The 17,848-nt window shown below is 38.7% G+C and overlaps 1 protein-coding gene across 7 annotated transcripts in view; it reads left to right on the top strand.

Moving 5' to 3' along the window:
• cita (citron rho-interacting serine/threonine kinase a) overlaps positions 1–17,440 on the top strand; it is a 39,678-nt gene extending 22,238 nt beyond the window's left edge. For 2 of the 7 annotated variants that reach the window (XM_030134895.1, XM_030134896.1), the window contains 24 exons: positions 69–204; positions 357–461; positions 605–745; positions 968–1,075; positions 1,212–1,404; positions 2,815–2,976; positions 3,840–3,863; positions 4,307–4,444; positions 4,552–4,732; positions 4,829–4,920; positions 5,440–5,544; positions 5,730–5,899; positions 6,289–6,333; positions 7,791–7,871; positions 7,993–8,128; positions 8,296–8,435; positions 9,619–9,711; positions 9,803–9,911; positions 10,503–10,631; positions 10,836–10,916; positions 11,006–11,084; positions 12,375–12,554; positions 14,189–14,576; positions 15,456–17,440. In XM_030134895.1, the coding sequence (XP_029990755.1) occupies positions 69–204; positions 357–461; positions 605–745; positions 968–1,075; positions 1,212–1,404; positions 2,815–2,976; positions 3,840–3,863; positions 4,307–4,444; positions 4,552–4,732; positions 4,829–4,920; positions 5,440–5,544; positions 5,730–5,899; positions 6,289–6,333; positions 7,791–7,871; positions 7,993–8,128; positions 8,296–8,435; positions 9,619–9,711; positions 9,803–9,911; positions 10,503–10,631; positions 10,836–10,916; positions 11,006–11,084; positions 12,375–12,554; positions 14,189–14,576; positions 15,456–15,479 (3,040 nt within the window). In that variant the 3' untranslated portion in view covers positions 15,480–17,440. The remainder of the gene's footprint in view (positions 1–68; positions 205–356; positions 462–604; positions 746–967; positions 1,076–1,211; positions 1,405–2,814; positions 2,977–3,839; positions 3,864–4,306; positions 4,445–4,551; positions 4,733–4,828; positions 4,921–5,439; positions 5,545–5,729; positions 5,900–6,288; positions 6,334–7,790; positions 7,872–7,992; positions 8,129–8,295; positions 8,436–9,618; positions 9,712–9,802; positions 9,912–10,502; positions 10,632–10,835; positions 10,917–11,005; positions 11,085–12,374; positions 12,555–14,188; positions 14,577–15,455) is intronic. The other 5 variants (XM_030134902.1, XM_030134899.1, XM_030134901.1 and 2 more) reach the window with 3 other exon arrangements.
• The last annotated feature ends 408 nt before the right edge of the window (positions 17,441–17,848 follow it).

The raw sequence follows: 17,848 nt of genomic DNA, 5'->3' as shown, positions 1-17,848 counted from the left end.
ATTTGTTCATACATACAAACTTACATTAAACTGTTGTGATTACAAATTTATAATGGCGGTGTTCACAGGCTTCGTGCAGACCAGCGCAGCACCGAATCTCGGCAAGCAGTGGAACTTGCAGTCAAGGAGCACAAGGCTGAGATACTAGCCTTACAGCAGGCTTTGAAAGAGCAGAGACTGAAGGCAGAGAGCCTGTCTGACACTGTGAGTCACAAGTGTTGTATCATGACTTTCTTATAATAAAACAATTCCTGCCCCGGCATTATCCATTTTGATTCTAGAAAAGAAAGTCCTTGATGTATTTGTAGGATTCAACATGTAGCTGTGACGTTTAACCTGTAGAAGTCTCCTTGCAGCTCAATGATCTGGAAAAGAAGCATGCCATGCTGGAGATGAATGCCCGCAGCTTACAGCAGAAACTCGAGACTGAGAGAGAACTGAAACAGAGGCTCATGGAGGAGGTAGACAGTGAAATATGAATTCATTTAATCTGTATGTTCTGCTTGGGTCACATCTTTTAGCTGTGTTAATCATATTTATAAATGCATAAAGGTTTTAAAGCGGATTCCCTGATCTAAGTGCCTCTGTAATTGTGTGCTCACAGCAAGGGAAGCTCCAGCAGCAGATGGACCTGCAGAAAAGCCACATTTTCCATCTGACCCAAGGCCTTCAGGATGCTCTGGACCGGACCGATATGCTGAAGACTGAGAGGACTGATCTGGAATATCAGCTGGAAAATATACAGGTCCCTAAAGCAATACCTTTGCAATTAGACAAAAATACTGAAGTCTTTGGGGAGAAAACGAGTCCCAATTAGATATTTCAAGAGTGATGTTGACAAGTGTTTTTGCCATAATAAGGTATCTCAAGGGGGTTAAGACAATAAAGTAATCCTAAGTCATGTGTTCTTTAACAAGTTGTTGTCTGAGATACTTCCGCCTCTGAGGCTCCACTTCTCTTCCTCCAGGCTGTATACTCCCATGAGAAGGTGAAGATGGAGGGAACTATATCCCAGCAGACCAAACTCATCGACTTCCTTCAGGCCAAAATGGACCAGCCTACCAAGAAAAAGAAAGTGTGTAAAAATAATTACGACTTCATCTGTTTATAAATCACATTACAGTAATAATCAGCTTGTAGTCAGATCATGTTTTATACTAATCTAGAATAATATCAGTAAATTGAATCGTTCTAATGTCGACTATTCCCAGGGAATTTTTGGGCGAAGGCGTGAGGATGTAGGCACCACAACCAATGGGGCACTGGCTCCTCAGGCCCAACCAACAGTTCCAATGCAGTACAGTGACATGAAAATGGCTTTAGAGAAAGAGCGCTCAAGATGTGCAGAGCTAGAAGAGGCTCTGCAGAAGATGAGGATAGAGCTGCGATCCCTCAGGGAGGAAGGTAGGTTCTGGCGGTAACCCTTTATAGTTCATTCATAGAAATACTCTCAAATTCAAAATTTCAACCTTAGTGTGTGATTGGGGGATATAACAAGACTTTATTACTTTGGTGAAATTTTTCCAACTTTTTTATTGTTATGTAGAAAATCAAGGTTAATGAAGTTATCATATTTGGTTTCCTTACCCATGAATGGCCAACAAAAAAAATCCAATAAGTATATATAAAAAATACAAGAGAAACACATGTAAGGTGAAAGTAGCATGTATTTTTGAACATTAGGACATCACTTTTAGAATATGACAACAACATAGGTGCTGATCCAGACCCCTGTCCACATCCACATTATCCCTTTGAACATCATTCCTTACATTAGTACCTAATAAAGCAGGTACACTCACTGTTCATGCAGAGGTGGACCTTACAGACCCTGTAGACCACATTAGACCTGAGATTGTTGATGCACTGTCCTCACTGTAACTGGTGCTGTCACTGTCTTGTAATGTATGTGGAAATGACCAAAAATTGTCACTCACTCCCGATAAAGGGTTAAACAAAATAGTTTGTTTATTTTATCTTATGTCTTATGTTACTTCTAAAAGATTTTGTAACACAAATCCACCAAATTACCAGAAAATCCAAAACTGTATATCACAACATATTAAAATGTTACAACTCCTTTACAACACTTAACCCCCTATACAAGTATAACCTCAGGGTGTTGACAGGAAACTGAATACCTTTCACAAATGCTACACTCAAAGCATAAACTAATGTATTAGGCTGCATTTACAGATGCTTGTCTTGTCTATAATATTTTACATGATTTGACTCCTCCCTCTTATTGGTTTTATAAAACAAAAATACCTGATGGTTGACAAATTAGGTCTGTGGCAAGAGGACAACTGCATCTGGACCATCAGATTGTTACACATATCAGTCCTTAAAAATCAATTTAGAATAAAATGATAAAGTATGTGTCTGTAGTCTATAACTTAACAGGACAATCTAAAGCATCTTTTGTTTTATGTTTTCCTCATTTTATGTATTGCTGTCCCCCTTTTAACATGTTTTATGGATCTTTTCTGCTACACCTGCTGAAAGACTTTATAAATAAATAAACTCTGTTAATTTATGCACCCATTATGTGAAACTGAGTTTAAATTGTCGTCGACTGAGTCAAAAAGGTGTTGACACAACCTTGATATTCATAATTCTTCATTTAAAGCTCTATATTAACGCCTCCTGTTTTAAAGTAGAAATGACAGCCCAATACTCAGCTTTAATGTGTCTTCTCTCTTATCTGTTGGATATCTTTCTATGGTACTGTCTTTCTCCATTACCGACACCTGCCACATCCAGTGAGATACATTTCAATGCTGTTTATTGTTGAATTTGTCCCTGGTGATATAGCGGCTCATTTCAAAGCCCAGGAACACGTAGCTCCTTCCACACCAGCCCAGGCTCGACATCAAATCCTCATGTCTGCCATCGTCAAATCCCCAGAGCATCAGCCCAACCCCAGCAGCCTGCTCAACCCCTCAACTCGCTGTAAAGAGACCTCTACACCCGAAGGTTAGTCACTCCCAAACATGCGCACACAAGCTAAGAGACACACACACATAGACTCGGTCAGCCTTGATTAAAATGTTGGATTTTTTTTTTTTTCTTTCTAAAACTGTAAAGTTGTACAGCTGTCTTCACCATTATGCTATCTGTCATAATAGATTGACTCCCTGTTTGGTTATTTTGTGGTCTGTTGTAGTGTGTCTTCTTTACATAGTCTGTCTCACAAAGCAGGATTATAAAGTTGGATAACTGTGTTCAGTACATGTTAAACCTGGATCCCGCTCTAACCCAGGAACATGGACTGAAATGAATGGATGATTTGGGTTTGACTCATTGTGTTTTTGTCCAGTTAACTTGATAATTCTGCTTGGGCCTGTCTCACAAAGTAGGACCAGTTTATAATGAAGGTGTTTGTTTCAATCCAGGCTTCCCAGTCTCACAAAGCCTACCTGAATTTTTCATGGGTTCATCACCATGGAAACTGCACCTATACTGCATATTTGCAAGCTGCATCACCAGTTCAGGGAATGTTTTCATAATGTGCAAACAGCTCCCTTTTCCCATAAGCTCTAGGAACGAGTGAGAAATAACAAAATATCATCCAAGGACAAAAAGTATGAGTGAAAAGTACATTCACGTGAAATCTTTTAGGACGGCAGTATAATCCAGCAACCATTCCAACCTTAGATTCATTACTTATGATGTCATAACATTCACTTTCATGTATAAGAGAAATGTATTTGGATTAGAGTCTGTCTCTAGTTTTGTGATTCAGGCCCTGATTGTCTTTGTTTTTTTCACTTTCACCCAGTTGTTGTTATCTGTCGATTGTTTTTTCCTTTCTGTCTCTTTCCTCCTGTACCTCACAGAAAAGAGGAGGGTCACCTTTGAAAGTAAGTTAGATGTCACCCTGATCAGAAATAGTTCTCAAACATGCATGTCCTCATTTGCATGCATGTTATGTGTATACATGTACTGGTCATACTTTGTCTGCTCAAACCAAAATTGGCCAAAGTGTTTCTGTTTTTTTCTTTTTTGCCACATTCCTGGAGTCATACTTTGGATAGCATAAGGTTGTGTTTCACCCAAAATGTTTCATGTAGCCCATGCAATGCATGATTGGGTTCTAATGAACCATTAAAGTTTACTTATATTTTTGCAATTAAAAATATTTCATTCATTCATTAAATTCCTCCATGACCCTTGAAAAAGCAGAATCTAAGGAAGCTGGTTTCTGAAATGACTAAGCATATAAGGGAGTGGTGTTGTTTTACCTTTTTCTTGTGTCAGTAACTGTCCTCCCTGGCTGAATTGTTTTGCCTGGTTTGTATTACAGAGTTTGGGCGACGTGTGAAGGAAAGAATGCACCACAACATCCCTCATCGATTCACTGTGGGCCTTAACATGAGAGCTGCCAAGTGTGCCGTCTGCCTGGACACTGTGCATTTTGGACGACAGGCTGCCACTTGTCTAGGTTTGTTTCCTGCTCTGTAGCCCAAATCTGAGAAATTCAACTGCTCAACCATATTAAAGTGTTTGTTATATTAATATTTTTCACTGTACTATATTGTTTTACTGTAGAGTGCCACACCCTGTGTCATCCAAAATGCTCGCCATGCCTTCCAGCCACCTGCGGCCTGCCAGCTGAGTATGCCACCCATTTTTCAGAGGCTTTGTGCCGAGAAAAGGCAAACTCACCTGCACTGCAGGTCAAAGAGGCTAGTGGGCATGTTCGCTTGGAGGGATGGATGAAGCAGCCCAGGTATTTAGATCAGTTCTTCAGCTCTCCATTATATGAAGTATATTTTCTATTTAAATTAGTTAGAATAGTTTATACTATATGTGTTTGCTCTCAAAGAAATGGAAAACGTGGCCAGCAGGGCTGGGAGAGGAAATACGTGGTCCTGGATGGAACTAAAGTGTCGATCTATGACAATGAGCCCAGAGAAGGTCAGCTTTTAAATATATTTGCTGTAATAAATGAAAACTCTTTTAAACCCACCATCTGTAGCATGTATTGGTTAAAATGTGTAAACAGTTACTAGAGCCTTGTTATGTATTTTGTTGATTTTGTCAATATAGACCATAGCCAGTGTTTTCAACTATGTTTAAAATTGGAGATTGGAGAATGTTTGGACTGTAAAGGAATTAATAGGTTATTTCATTTTTCATTTCGATGTTGAGATATCCCTTTTATTAAGCCAACATTCCCATTGTATGAACACATGTCTTTAAACATCATATGAATAAAGCTAAGGTTATCTTATTGAATTTCCTTTCAGTCAACTGTCTTGAATGACTACCTTTTACTGGACAAGGTGAAAGGAACTTACAGAAGTGGTTTTGATTTAGAGATGCATAGTGGCGGGAAATATGTTCATTCTCTCATTCAGCTCTTTATGACTACTTTTGCTGTTACTGTCTAGATCAGCATGTCACATATTAAACCATGTTGCTTTTTTTCTGCAGACTGTATTAAGGCTGAGGAGGAGTTTGAGCTGTGTTTGCCTGATGGAGAGGTGACTGTTCATGGTGCTGTTGGAGCTTCTGAGCTCATCAACACTGCCAAATCAGGTACAGGATCAATACCACCTAATCCTGCTGCTACTGAGTGTATCACTGTCTCTACAGATTTCAGTTTGGACCCACATGCCTCTTGTATATGGATCCCTTAAGCCCAAAATAAGCAGAATGTTTACTGTGCAGCTCACCGCTGATTTTTGCCATCAATTAATCCATATTTTTGTGTCTGTACATAGACATCCCTTATGTGTTAAAGCTGGAGTCACATCCCCACACCACCTGCTGGCCTGGTCAGTCCCTCTACTTCATGGCTCCCAGTTTTCCTGACAAACAGCGCTGGGTGGCTGTACTGGAGTCTGTGGTGGCCGGTAGCCGTGGCTCTAAAGACAAAGTGGATGCTGATGCTGTAAGTCTATGTTACGTATACACTGTATGTATGTCCTGCAGGCTTATGTTAGCTTTGACTGGTTTGAGTTTGCTTTGGCCAGTCAAAGACTCACAACAGCCGGAAATCTCCTTAAGACAAAACAAGCTTGATTGTCAGGCTTGTGTCACAAGTAACTTAAACCAAGGCTGGCTTGTACTGTTTGGTTTGAAAACTAGTTGAATATACTGAATGCTCCCATTAAACATCAGCCAGTGCCTTCACTTCTTTTTTTCCCCCTCCCTCTTCTTTCTCTCTGCATGTTCTCAACATCCACGTCTTCTATTTATGTGTTTTCATTGTCTTTGTTGATGTGATTATATTATGTGTGTGTATCTCCATCCAACTCGGTTGTGTGGATCATATTATAGGCAGGTGTTTCTAAAAGACAGAAGAACCTATCCCCTCTGGTTCAGGTACAGTAAGTAGCTGCACGAATGCTTGGGCTTCAGTCAGCCGACCGACTGAGCATGCAGTAGCTATACACATCTATGCATACAACACGGATGCAAGTGTGTGAGCCCTGTCACAGGATGAGTTACTGAAATGTTTCCTTTTAGAAACCACATTCAGTAGCCAAACATACATCAAATGAAGCACATACATAGTTCATGGATGTGAATGGGCAGTGCTGTGCACCTTTGGCCTGGTGTCATATGCAATGTCATGCATGCTTCCGCAAAATCCATGCACTGCTTTAGCCCCGTCACTTAAACACAAAGGCACACACCCCAGTAGTGTAGCAGCCTGAGCTTAGCCTTAGCTTGCAGACTTTTGCTCTGGATGTTTGTGGGTTAATTGCTGTTTCAAATGCAGTTATCACTCCTCTTACATTCTGTGATAAATGTCCCTTGGAAATTATTACATGTTCTCTAAACTGTGTGTCAGCATTTTCTAAAAAATGTTTTGCCCCTACTTCTGTAATGCCTGTTCAATTTATTCATAAAAAATCAATATGCAGCAACTTTTTGCCTTGCAGCAGAATGCACTACATGACCGACAGAATGTGGACATTCAGACAAATGTTGAGACATTATAGCTCTGCAGTTGGGTTTTTTCCCCAAGGTGTTGGATGAGGTTGAGGTCAGGGCTCTGTGCAGGCTCCTCCAAAACGGTCATGCCAAACTCCAAATCATTTTACTATTGACTTTGCTGAGTGCACAGGGAAATTTTCATATCGTTCTTACAAAAAGCAAAATCCATAATATAGGCTGTGGTAAGATATGAAAGAAAACACAGAGGCATTTCCAGTGATGAGCTTTATCTGAAATTAACTTAATACCTTACGTTATTCTTGACATTTAGTGAAGTGAAAAAGTAATGTGTCTTACATTCCATATGCAAAAGTGACAAATACAGAAAGATTGGATTTTTTTTTTTTTTTTTTTTTGGTTTTGTTTAATTTGATCAGTTTCAGATCTTTTCATTAATTGAAGATAGTTGAGCAATGTTCTTCTACTGATGTTTGTGCAAAAAATACAATAAAACATATAGTTTTATTTATTTTAAACACAAGGAATTAAAATTTATGCAAGTGTTTACATTTAAGTAGATTTGGGTACATTGTGCTGGAACTCTAGAGCAAAAGAAATCAGACCATAACACTGTGAAAAACAAACAAAGCATTTCTTTCGCTTCATCTGCAGAGGAAACATATTAGCTGATGTAGATATCCACATGAATTCTGATTAATATTGCAAGATTGATTCAGCAGGGTTTTCTGTTTTGCCTTTGTTTATTCTGTGAAGGCTCTCAGGCTGTCATCCTTGCTGGGCCAGCTTCTTTTGCTTTAAAGCACAAATCTGCTGATAATTGCCCTAACCTGCCCCCTTTTCTTGCGCCATGTCTCTCTTCTTCTCCCTTGTCTTTACAGAAACTTCTGGGCAACTCACTACTGAAGCTGGAGGGTGACGACCGTTTGGACATCAACTGCACTCTGCCGCTCACAGACCAGGTATGAGAATGTAAACGGTCATAAAAACACAAAGACGGGAACCTGATAAGTGATCCTCCTGGTTGAAGTAAGTCTCTGGAAGTTTTTCCTTTTCTCTCCTTTTCTTCATCCTTTGCCTCAGATTGTGTTGGTCGGCTCTGAGGAGGGTTTATATGCCCTGAACGTCATAAAGAACTCCTTGACCCACATCCCTGGCCTAACATCGGTCTTTCAGATCCAGATCCTGAAGGAGCTCGATAAGCTGCTGATGATCACTGGTTAGTTTACGACAGTGAGACTATATAATGCAGTACCTCAGGGGCCTCGTTTTACGAAGAATTTATAGTAACGCTGCATGAATGGAAACTCATATTCTTCTATTCTATTCTTTTGATGCCGGAACCTCAGAGTTTGTGATTATGCATGGCATGTTCACTGTCCACAGGAGAGGAGAGAGCTCTGTGTCTGGTGGAAATCAAAAAGGTGAAGCAGTCTTTGTCACAGTCCCATCTCCCAGCTCAGCCGGACCTCAACCCTTTCATCTTTGAAACAGTCAAAGGATGCCACCTGTTTTCCTCTGGAAAAGTAAGTTAGGCTGATGATACTGACATACAAATCAGAATCATTTACTTTTAGTCAGAGTTAATGACAGTTAATAACAAAGAATCTGTTGACACACTTCCAGCCTTAATTCAGAGTTATTGCTCAGAACTGATTTTTTTAGTTTTTGTCAATTTTTATTTAAATTTTGTTTATTACTTTTTATTTGTTTGTTTGTTTGTGGGTTTTTTTTATGTGTTAACCCTTTATAGGTCACTCATAGAAATACTCTGAGATTCAAAATTTCAACCTTAGTGTGTTATTGGAGGACATAACAAGATTGTATTACCTTTGTGACATTTTTCAAAATTTTGTATATTTATGTGGAAAATCAAGGTTAATGAAGTTACCGTATTTGGTTCCTTGCCTATTAGTGGCAAAAAAAATCCAAGAAGTAACACGTATTTTAGAACATTAGACCAACATAAGTGCTGATCCAGACCCCTGTCTACATCCACATTATCCCTTTGAACATCATTCTTTACATTAGTACCATTACTTCATGCTACCTAACAAAGCAGGTACACTCACTGTTCATGCAGAGGTGGACCTTACAGACCCTGTAGACTACATTGGACCTGAGATTGTTGACTCACTGTCTTGTAATACATGCGGAAATGACCAAATGTAGTCACTTGCCTAATAAAGGGTTAATGTGATCTGAACCTAATCTACAAAGCCACAGTAATCTTCACCTTAATTTAAAGCACTAATATTGCGCAGTGAAAATACTCTACTAAAAGTGAAAGTTTCCCATTTTAACCCTTACTTTTAAGTGCAAATATTAATTATCAAGAGGTTGTTGTGCAGTGAAATGGTCCCTGATATATGTGATGGTTTTGGGTTCTTATTATTGTTGTATTCTATTATATGTGTCATTTTATTACAGTACATGTTCAAGGTACAGCTCATTTGATTTACTTTATCCATGACAGAGCTGTGATGAATCTCAGAATAGAGTTATGTAAAAACCGCATGATTTGTGATGTGACCACTCTGACTGAGTTCATATTACAAAAGATCAGATCTTGGACCACATATGGAAGTGGCTCATTTCTGAATTGAAAAGAGTCAATGTGATTTCAGATCCCTGTCATTATGTAGCAGTTCTACCGTCTGACTGCAGATGTTTAACACTGTCCTGATTAGAGTTTTTTCTCCTTTACAGATTGACAATGGGACCTGTATCTGTGCAGCTATGCCCAATAAAATCACTATTCTGCGACTTAACGAGAGCCTCAACAAGTTTTGCATTAGAAAGGTGAGCATCTTCAAATTCAGCCACTTGTTGCTAATTTTTACCGTTTCGTAATGACATTTTTCATTGATTTGACCTCTGTTTTTATTTTCAGGAAATTGAGACCTCAGAGCCTTGTAGCTGCATCCACTTCACCGGCTACAGTATTATTATTGGCACAAACAAATTTTATGAGATTGAGATGAAGCAGTATGTGTTGGAAGGTTGGTCACCCTCTGTTTTGATTTACAGGGTTGCTGCAGGGTCTTAAAAAGCCTTAAAAGTCTTAATTTACAAATCTGCTTTTACTGCCTTAAAAAAGTGTTTAAAATGTATTAAATTTGATATGGTAGGTCTTAAGTTATGTTGCCATGAACTTGTTGGCTGTATTGTGTTTAAATGTGTCTGGGAAATGTCCAAGCTGCAAAAAATAATGTTAGTCAATTCCACCCGTTCCAACTTGACAATTTATATTGAAATTAAGAACTGAATATCCCTAACTTTGCAGCCCTCGGTGAGAAATGACTGATAACCGTGGGAATCAAGGCACTGGCGTAAATTAATACATTTTTCAAAATTCTAGGAGTTACAAATTTTTGCTAGTATGACTCTGAAATGGGCATTATATCGTGTTTTAAGTAGTCTAAAAAAGGTCTTAAGAAGTCTTAAATTTAACTTGCAGAAACCTGTAGGAAGCCTAGATTTAGTATTTGCAGGGTTTAACAGATTCTGTGTTGATAGATGTAAATATGATTCTAGTGTTGGGATTTAAGGCGTACCCAAAGTCAATTAACCGATGTGACTGTCTTCTACAGAGTTCCTGGATAAAAACGACGTGACGCTAGCTTCAGCTGTCTTCGCCGCGTCCTCCCACAGTTTTCCCATTTCCATCATCCAGGTCACCACAGCTCCACAGAAGGATGAGTACCTGCTCTGTTTCCATGGTAAGGTATTTATTTTCTACATATGTGTAAAACATGCAGTGTGAACAGTTTAACTAATGTATCAGGGATCATATCTGTTTTCAGAGGTTTTACTTACATGCATTTTCCATTCAGTTGATGACATTATGGTTTTAGTTTCTTTTTTTTAGTTTTTTTTCTCAACACTTGACTGAGTTTGACAATATTCATCTTTCATTCTTGCAGAGTTTGGTGTGTTTGTGGACGCATATGGACGCAGGAGTAGAAACGATGACATCAAATGGAGCCGGCTGCCTCTTTCATTTGGTTAGTGTGAAGAAGGCTCTATTTTAACACGTGCTGTATATAATTTTATGTATATTCATATGAAACTAAACCATTTTTTGGCATTTCAGCCTACAGGGAGCCTTACCTGTTTGTGACCTATTTCAACTCATTGGACGTTATTGAGATTCAGGGACATGCTGCCCTTGGGTAAGATTTTCTTAGGTCTTCAGCTTTTTCAAATAGTGCATCATCTTTTTATGGGGGATATTAGTTTTAGGGGTGTCACATAATGTAATTCAAAAAGTAAAGGTCTTTTAATGTGGCACTAAACACTAAAACATATATCTGAGTCAGACTTAATTGTGATCAAACACATCAGTGCTATCGATAATACAAATTAGAATAGGTTGTTTAGTGGTCAATTTGAAGTTGTAATAATACAGGGGTCTGCAAGCTTTACAGTCAAAAGAGCCATTTTTGACTCGAAAAAGAAGAAAAATGTGACCGGAGCCATAAAAAAAAAAATTTAAACCCATCTACATTTTACCATGAGAGGGCTGTTCTTCTGTAGCCTATTTGTGATTAGTTTGTTATTTAACTTTGTATTTCCACTACAATAATGCATTGTTTGGTGCTTTTATGAAATTGTACAACTACAGTAAAGAAAACATTCAAGATTTGTACTTTTTTTTTTAATGATGTACACTATTTCCAAAACAAAATTACATTGTGTAATGGATAAAAAGCTCAACTTTCATGTATATGAGCTGATTTTTAAACAGCGGAACTACTAACAAATGCAAGCTGAGTATCTTGTATTAAATTTGGCAAGAAAATAATGTGGTGTGACATACATTTTGGTTTATTTGCTGTCAAAAAATTATTTTATTCTGAGTATAGCCTGTACATTTTTGCAGATGGACAATGTTAGAGTTGATTTAGGCCTATAAAAATGTTAAAAAGTAATGGGTCATTTGGTTCATTTCAAAATGCTCCTTATGTTTTTTGACAAGGGGAGCCATAGAGAGAGGCTAAAGAGCCATAACTGCCCAGGAGCCATAGGTTGCAGACCCCTGTAATGTATTAAAATAGAGAGATTTCACAAGAACACAGGCTGAGCTGCTGTTTTGTCAGGGATTTATGGTAGTTTTCTCAGACTTCATTTCCCTCAGATTGGACTGTGTAACAAGAGGAAAAGTGAAAGGTTTAAGGGATGTCTGTTTTAGGTGGTGAAGCAGGACCAAAACCCAAACTAACCCATTCAGACCCTCAAATGGTTCTGCATACGTGTCATGTAACTCTGTCCAGTGGATGTGTCTGAACTAATCCTGTTTCACATATCACACCCTCGCGGCCTCTTGTTGACCTTTTCACACTTTTCAGAATCATGCCACTAGACCCAGAGCAGGAAATGTTAACTCCTGTGTTGTCTCATCTCAGAAACCCTGGTCATAGTTGTCAATATCTATACAATGGTTTGTTCTTCTCTGTTTCCAGACCACACTCCTATGCTCACCTGGACATCCCAAACCCACGTTACCTTGGCCCAGCCATTTCCTCTGGCGCCATCTACCTGGCCTCATCCTACCAAAACAAACTGCGGGTCATCTGCTGCAAAGGCAACCTGGTCCAAAGCCAAGAGGGAGGAGACCTGCAGCGTAACGGCTCTGGACGCAGGTGAGAACTTTTCTATAGACTTTTTATAGACCTTACACTTCACACTCACATTTCTGTGCATGCAGTTATGATATAGAACTATATAATAGTACTGCATGAGAAGAAAACACTGCTATGAATGAATGCGAATGAGTGAGCAAATGGAAATGATGCACAGTAAGTGGAAAATAAGTGAAATCCCAAGCCATAAGCCCGTCACTTAATTTTCACATTATTTAATGCTTTACTTTCACTTCAGTAATGTTCCCTCAGCAGAATTTGATTTTCCAATAATGAAATGAACTGGTTTGATTTGCAATATTCGAGGAAGATGTATATATAATCCTGTTAACTGGCTATTAGAAAATAAATCTACTTGTAGCAGTTTTCCCACAGTAAAAGAGATGCATTGGAAATTTCTTTTTAGCTTTAGAAAAGAAGGAGCAGTAAGAAGAACCAGTTTAGAATGAAAGAAAGAATGAGCATTGTATTTGTGTAATTCATTCATTTCAACTCTGTCAAATGTCTTACTTTTTCACTCGTTTATTTTTAGATCAGGTTTGGTTGTCTTTTCCAGTGCAGAGGCCGTTCTCACACTTACTCACAGCAGTAGTAGAGACGAAAACACACAGTCCTGACTCCTGTGGTATTCCACTCACACTGGTGTTAAAGGGTCACTGGGATTGGCTGGCACTGGGACACAGGTTGACATCCACAGGTGGTGGCGGTAGTAAAATGTTGTCCAGTCTAATTGTGAAACAGGAGAGTAACGGCTACATTTTGTTCTTTGCAGGAGGAGGAGTTCATTTTTTATCTGTAGCAAATCCTAAGAGATGTGTTTTTAGATAAATGTTCCTCTTGGAAATGTCTCCTGTCAAATGTAATAAGTAAATTGTGTAATAAAGACTGGCTTCCTTCTTTTATGTCATCGGACTGATCAGTTCCTGAAAACACTAAAGCTGGACTATTTTTTTGTCTCACAGAGTTGGAAAATTGGCGTTATTAAACTTTAATTGTTTCTGTGTGCCAGTGATTCTTTTCTCTCCAAAATATATGATAAAAATAGAGAATAAGCTTATTTAAAGGTTCAGTGTGTGAGATTTGGGGGGACATAAAAGAATCCAACTGCAGATATGGAATTGAATTATATTTTCATTAGTGTATGTTCACTTTGTTTTGATATTGTGAATCATCAGGCTATTGTTATCTTTGAACAAATGGTTTATACCTACAGATGGAGCGGGTCAGCACCAGTCTCCCATTGTTATGTTTCTACAGTAGTTTTGAGCAGACTACTCTTTTTTTTTTTTTTGTTTGTTTTACAGTGGATGACATTCAGCATTAAGGTGCGTTACTGGTACCTATGTTAGAATGTGGACCGGAGCTCTTATGAAAACACAAAATTAACAAAAACCAAATTCTGGCTCAGATTTTTGAGTTTGTTTTGGCCACCATAGAGGATTGTGAGGATGTTAGGTTAACTGGAATGTGCGATTTCATTACTAGATAATATTTTCACAAAGTAATATTCTAAAGCCTCTTGTTTCCAGTTGATCAGAGTCCCACAGCCAAACCCATGACCCAGGACCAAACAGTATTCTGCCTTTGTCAAACACTCAGCGCCCCTCCTCACACCTCGGTTTCCCCCCTAACAGCCCAAACAAGCGCGGGCCTCCTTCCTACAATGAGCACATCTCCAAAAGGCTGGCGGCCAATCCCTTAGCACACGGCGATCCGGGAACTCCACACCGGTACCGAGAGGCCCGCACAGAGTTTCGTCGTGACAAGTCCCCCAGCCGTCCTCTGGAGAGAGAGAAGTCCCCCGGCAGGATGCTGGAAAGCCGGATTGTGGGTTCTCCGGGCAGGGCCATGGCTGACCCACGGTTGGAGCGCTCCCCGGGAAGGGCCATGGCAGACCCGCGAATGGACCGCTCCCCCGGCCGGATGATGGATGTACGCAGAGAGAGGTCCCCAGGACGTTATGAAGAGCGCCAACGGCTCCATACTGGCTCTGGAAGGACCCCTATAAACCCTGTTAACAAGGTCTGTCTGCTTCTGTATTTGTACTCTTTATGCACCTCTGATTCTATTTATTTACACTGTTTGAAGAAGTAGAGCATGTGTGTATTTAGCAGGGTTCGTACAGGTGCTTGAAATCCTTGAAAATGCTTAAATTTCAGTGTTGTGTTTTTAGGTCTGGAAAGTCCTTGAATTTTAGTTTAAGTGCTTGAAAGTGCCTGTAATTATAAGTCTGTGGTTTGTTTACTTCTTTTTAACGTTAACTCTGCCAGTTTAGATTTCAAGCCAAAGCTACTTACAGAGAAGTGGTACATTTTGAACAAATGGTGCCAGGCACAACAAACCCCGCCCCTCGCACGTATAGTAGCTTATTTTGGTATTGATCCAGCTGATGTCATCATGTCTATGCATGTACTGATGTCAGCATATCAGTAGCCTCTATATATGTGCCAAGTTTTAAGTAAATTGAAACAAAATTGATGTTTTTATAGACATTTGAAATTTCGCCCATTATAAATAAATGGGAGAAGAAAAAAGATTTTAAAAAATTCATTAAAAAAAATTGAACTTTCACCTATTTTTCCCAAAATGTAATCAGATCTAGTCTGGGTCAGTGGCAATCTATAAACTCAATTTTGTCTGAATTCAACCAATAGTTTTGCTAAACTTTTTGCTATTATGTAACATAATTTTTGATGATTATAGCATAATATAATTGAAACATTTGAAAATGACCCTTAAAAGTGCTTAAAAGTACTTTGACCTTGAAAAATGTGATTTAAGCTCCAGTGTCAGAGTATTTTTCATTTGCTAAGATACTTTTCTTCAAATTATGCCCCATTACCCATAAGTCTAAACACAAATGCAGGTGAACTGTGTGAATAGACTTTTTTTTTTTTACAGGTGTGGGACCAGTCATCTGTTTGAGGCACAGCGCCACATACTCAGCATGGGCAGAAGGAGGGAACAGAGAACCAGTGAAAATGTCACCAACTCATGATGAAACACTGCCACATGTCTGTTTTGTCTGACGCATAAACCGCAAACAAAGGAAACAACTGAAGCTGTCAGAACAGAAAGAGCAGAGGACAAATGAGTAGATGTCATTAGAATCAGGTTATTTCTCTCAAACACTTGACCCCAGTCAATAAAGGTCAACAAAATGCCATATTAACAACTTTTTGAGCAGGGTTCATTGAACTATTTGATCTCTACTCTGAGAAGGGATTAGTAAATGTATTTCATTTCTTCAATAGTATAAATTCTGGGATGTGACTTCACAGCTTACGGTCAGGTGTGGGTTTCGCTAGCTTCAGTTAACCCCACACAGTAGTGACTATGATAGACAAGCACAGCCGTAGCAACCGGATCTTACAAACAAATGCCTGAATGTCCGTATTTCAGAGTTAAACACAAAATACAGCTGGCTTCTCTTCACACTCAGCTCTGTCTACAGTAGCAACAGATCAGGGCAGGACAGAACTGTAACCATTTGTGGCTCCAGGCCTGCGCTGACATGTCAGCACAATCATTATCAGCTAATTACAATCATTCTCTTCTAATCTCAGTCTCCTGTCGAGGCTTTGATTAGTTATGGTGACAGTACATGGCCGGAGCAAAAGCACCAAATTTCAATCAAAATCCGAGTAAACATCAACGTCCCCGCCCCTGTAGAACACACACACCGCTGATGATTGTGTGCCCTCTCGTAGGTCAACACTAAAACTGCACTACCCACAATCCCCAGCAGCAATGGAGCAGGACCTTTCTAATCCTTCAGAACGCTATCTGACTGTAAATAAACAAGACATAATTTTATATATATTGAGAAGGAATTTCAAGGCTGGATAAGCCATGTCTATTTTTGTTAAAGAAAAAGTGATTACGTGTTCTATTGAATGTCTAATGAGTATTCTTTTAATATGTCCAAATGTCCTTTACCAAGTGAGTGATTGTATCTGGATCCCACTCGTGTATGCACTTCCATCTGTCAAAGGCAAACCTCAATGCTGAATTATATGAGACGAGGGAAAAAAAAGATCATGTCTGAAGCTTAAAACATAGTACTTTTTGTACCATGTCCCTTATATTGTATATAACCAAAATGTTCAAGGTAAAGATGAAAACAGTTTAAAAAAAATACGTTTTTTTTTTTTTTTTCCCTGATTCGTAAATGGCATGGATATGTACAGTATATCTGAAATGGAACGGAGTGTTGTGTTCTGCTTCTGCCTCATTTGGGTTCCATTTTAATTCCATAATTTAACAACAAAAGCACGTAAAGAACATGTCCTTTCTCTTAAATAATCCTATTTGCACAGTAAACTCATTTGATTATAACTTCTCAGTCTTTTATTTTCTTTTGTTAAGACACTTTTGGCAAGTTAAAAACTAAGTCCAAGATGCTAAAATCCATCCAAATTACTATATGATTTTATTCATGTATATTCTAATTAATGAAAATGTTATATTTTTGTGGGTTTTATTTCTACTTCACATATACAGTATAAAAAGAGGAGATGCCGTCCTTTAACTTGCCCATTGTGTCTGCTGGCTGTAGGGCGCTCAATAGGAAGATGTTTCTTCAGCTTTCTGAAGTCACAGTTTTACTTGTAAAATCTTCCTGAATGTATTAAAGCCAAGAAGGAGCTAATTTACTGGTTGTTCAACAAAGCACCTAGTGCTACAGATTGCACAAGTTTTCTACTGGTCTCTCAAAGGGTTTTCCATTTTATTTTCCTATTCTTTTCTCTTTGAATTTCTTTTCACATGATCCTGAATCATAATGCTGTAACGCTGGATATGATATTGATGTCTGCTAACAAATGTTTTAATAGCGTTCCCTGTAGAGATTTTGTCACAGAATATTAAATATTATAACCATTGTCTTTCACTGGTTTAGTTTGTGTTGGAACTTTTTCAAGGTTGCAACATGGAATATTCATATTCTCATCTTGTGTATCAGTTTATTTTTATTCAGCTGTTCTATCAAAGGTTTATACAAATAATGTCTCTAACAAGACAAAGTGACATCTTCAGCTTTTTTCACAGACACATGATAAAAACTTTTATTCAGACACATAAGACAAAAAGAGCAAGATAACTAGGACAGATTTGGTTGGATTTCCTCTCCCTTTAGAACCCACATAGGGGACCCCTAGTGGAAGAACCCTATTGATTTCAGCTTTTCTATGAGTATTAGAAGTCATCCACATGGGGGCGCTTTAGTTGAAAATCAGTTTTTTGGACATAAATCAAGCAATAATAGGCTGATTGAGATCAAATTTGGTTCATAT

The sequence above is a fragment of the Sphaeramia orbicularis genome, chromosome 5, assembly GCF_902148855.1.
Source record: "Sphaeramia orbicularis chromosome 5, fSphaOr1.1, whole genome shotgun sequence".
NCBI classification, from domain to species: domain Eukaryota; kingdom Metazoa; phylum Chordata; class Actinopteri; order Kurtiformes; family Apogonidae; genus Sphaeramia; species Sphaeramia orbicularis.
The sequence above is the reverse complement of the archived record's forward strand: the minus strand, read 5'-3'. Positions and strand labels throughout refer to the sequence as shown.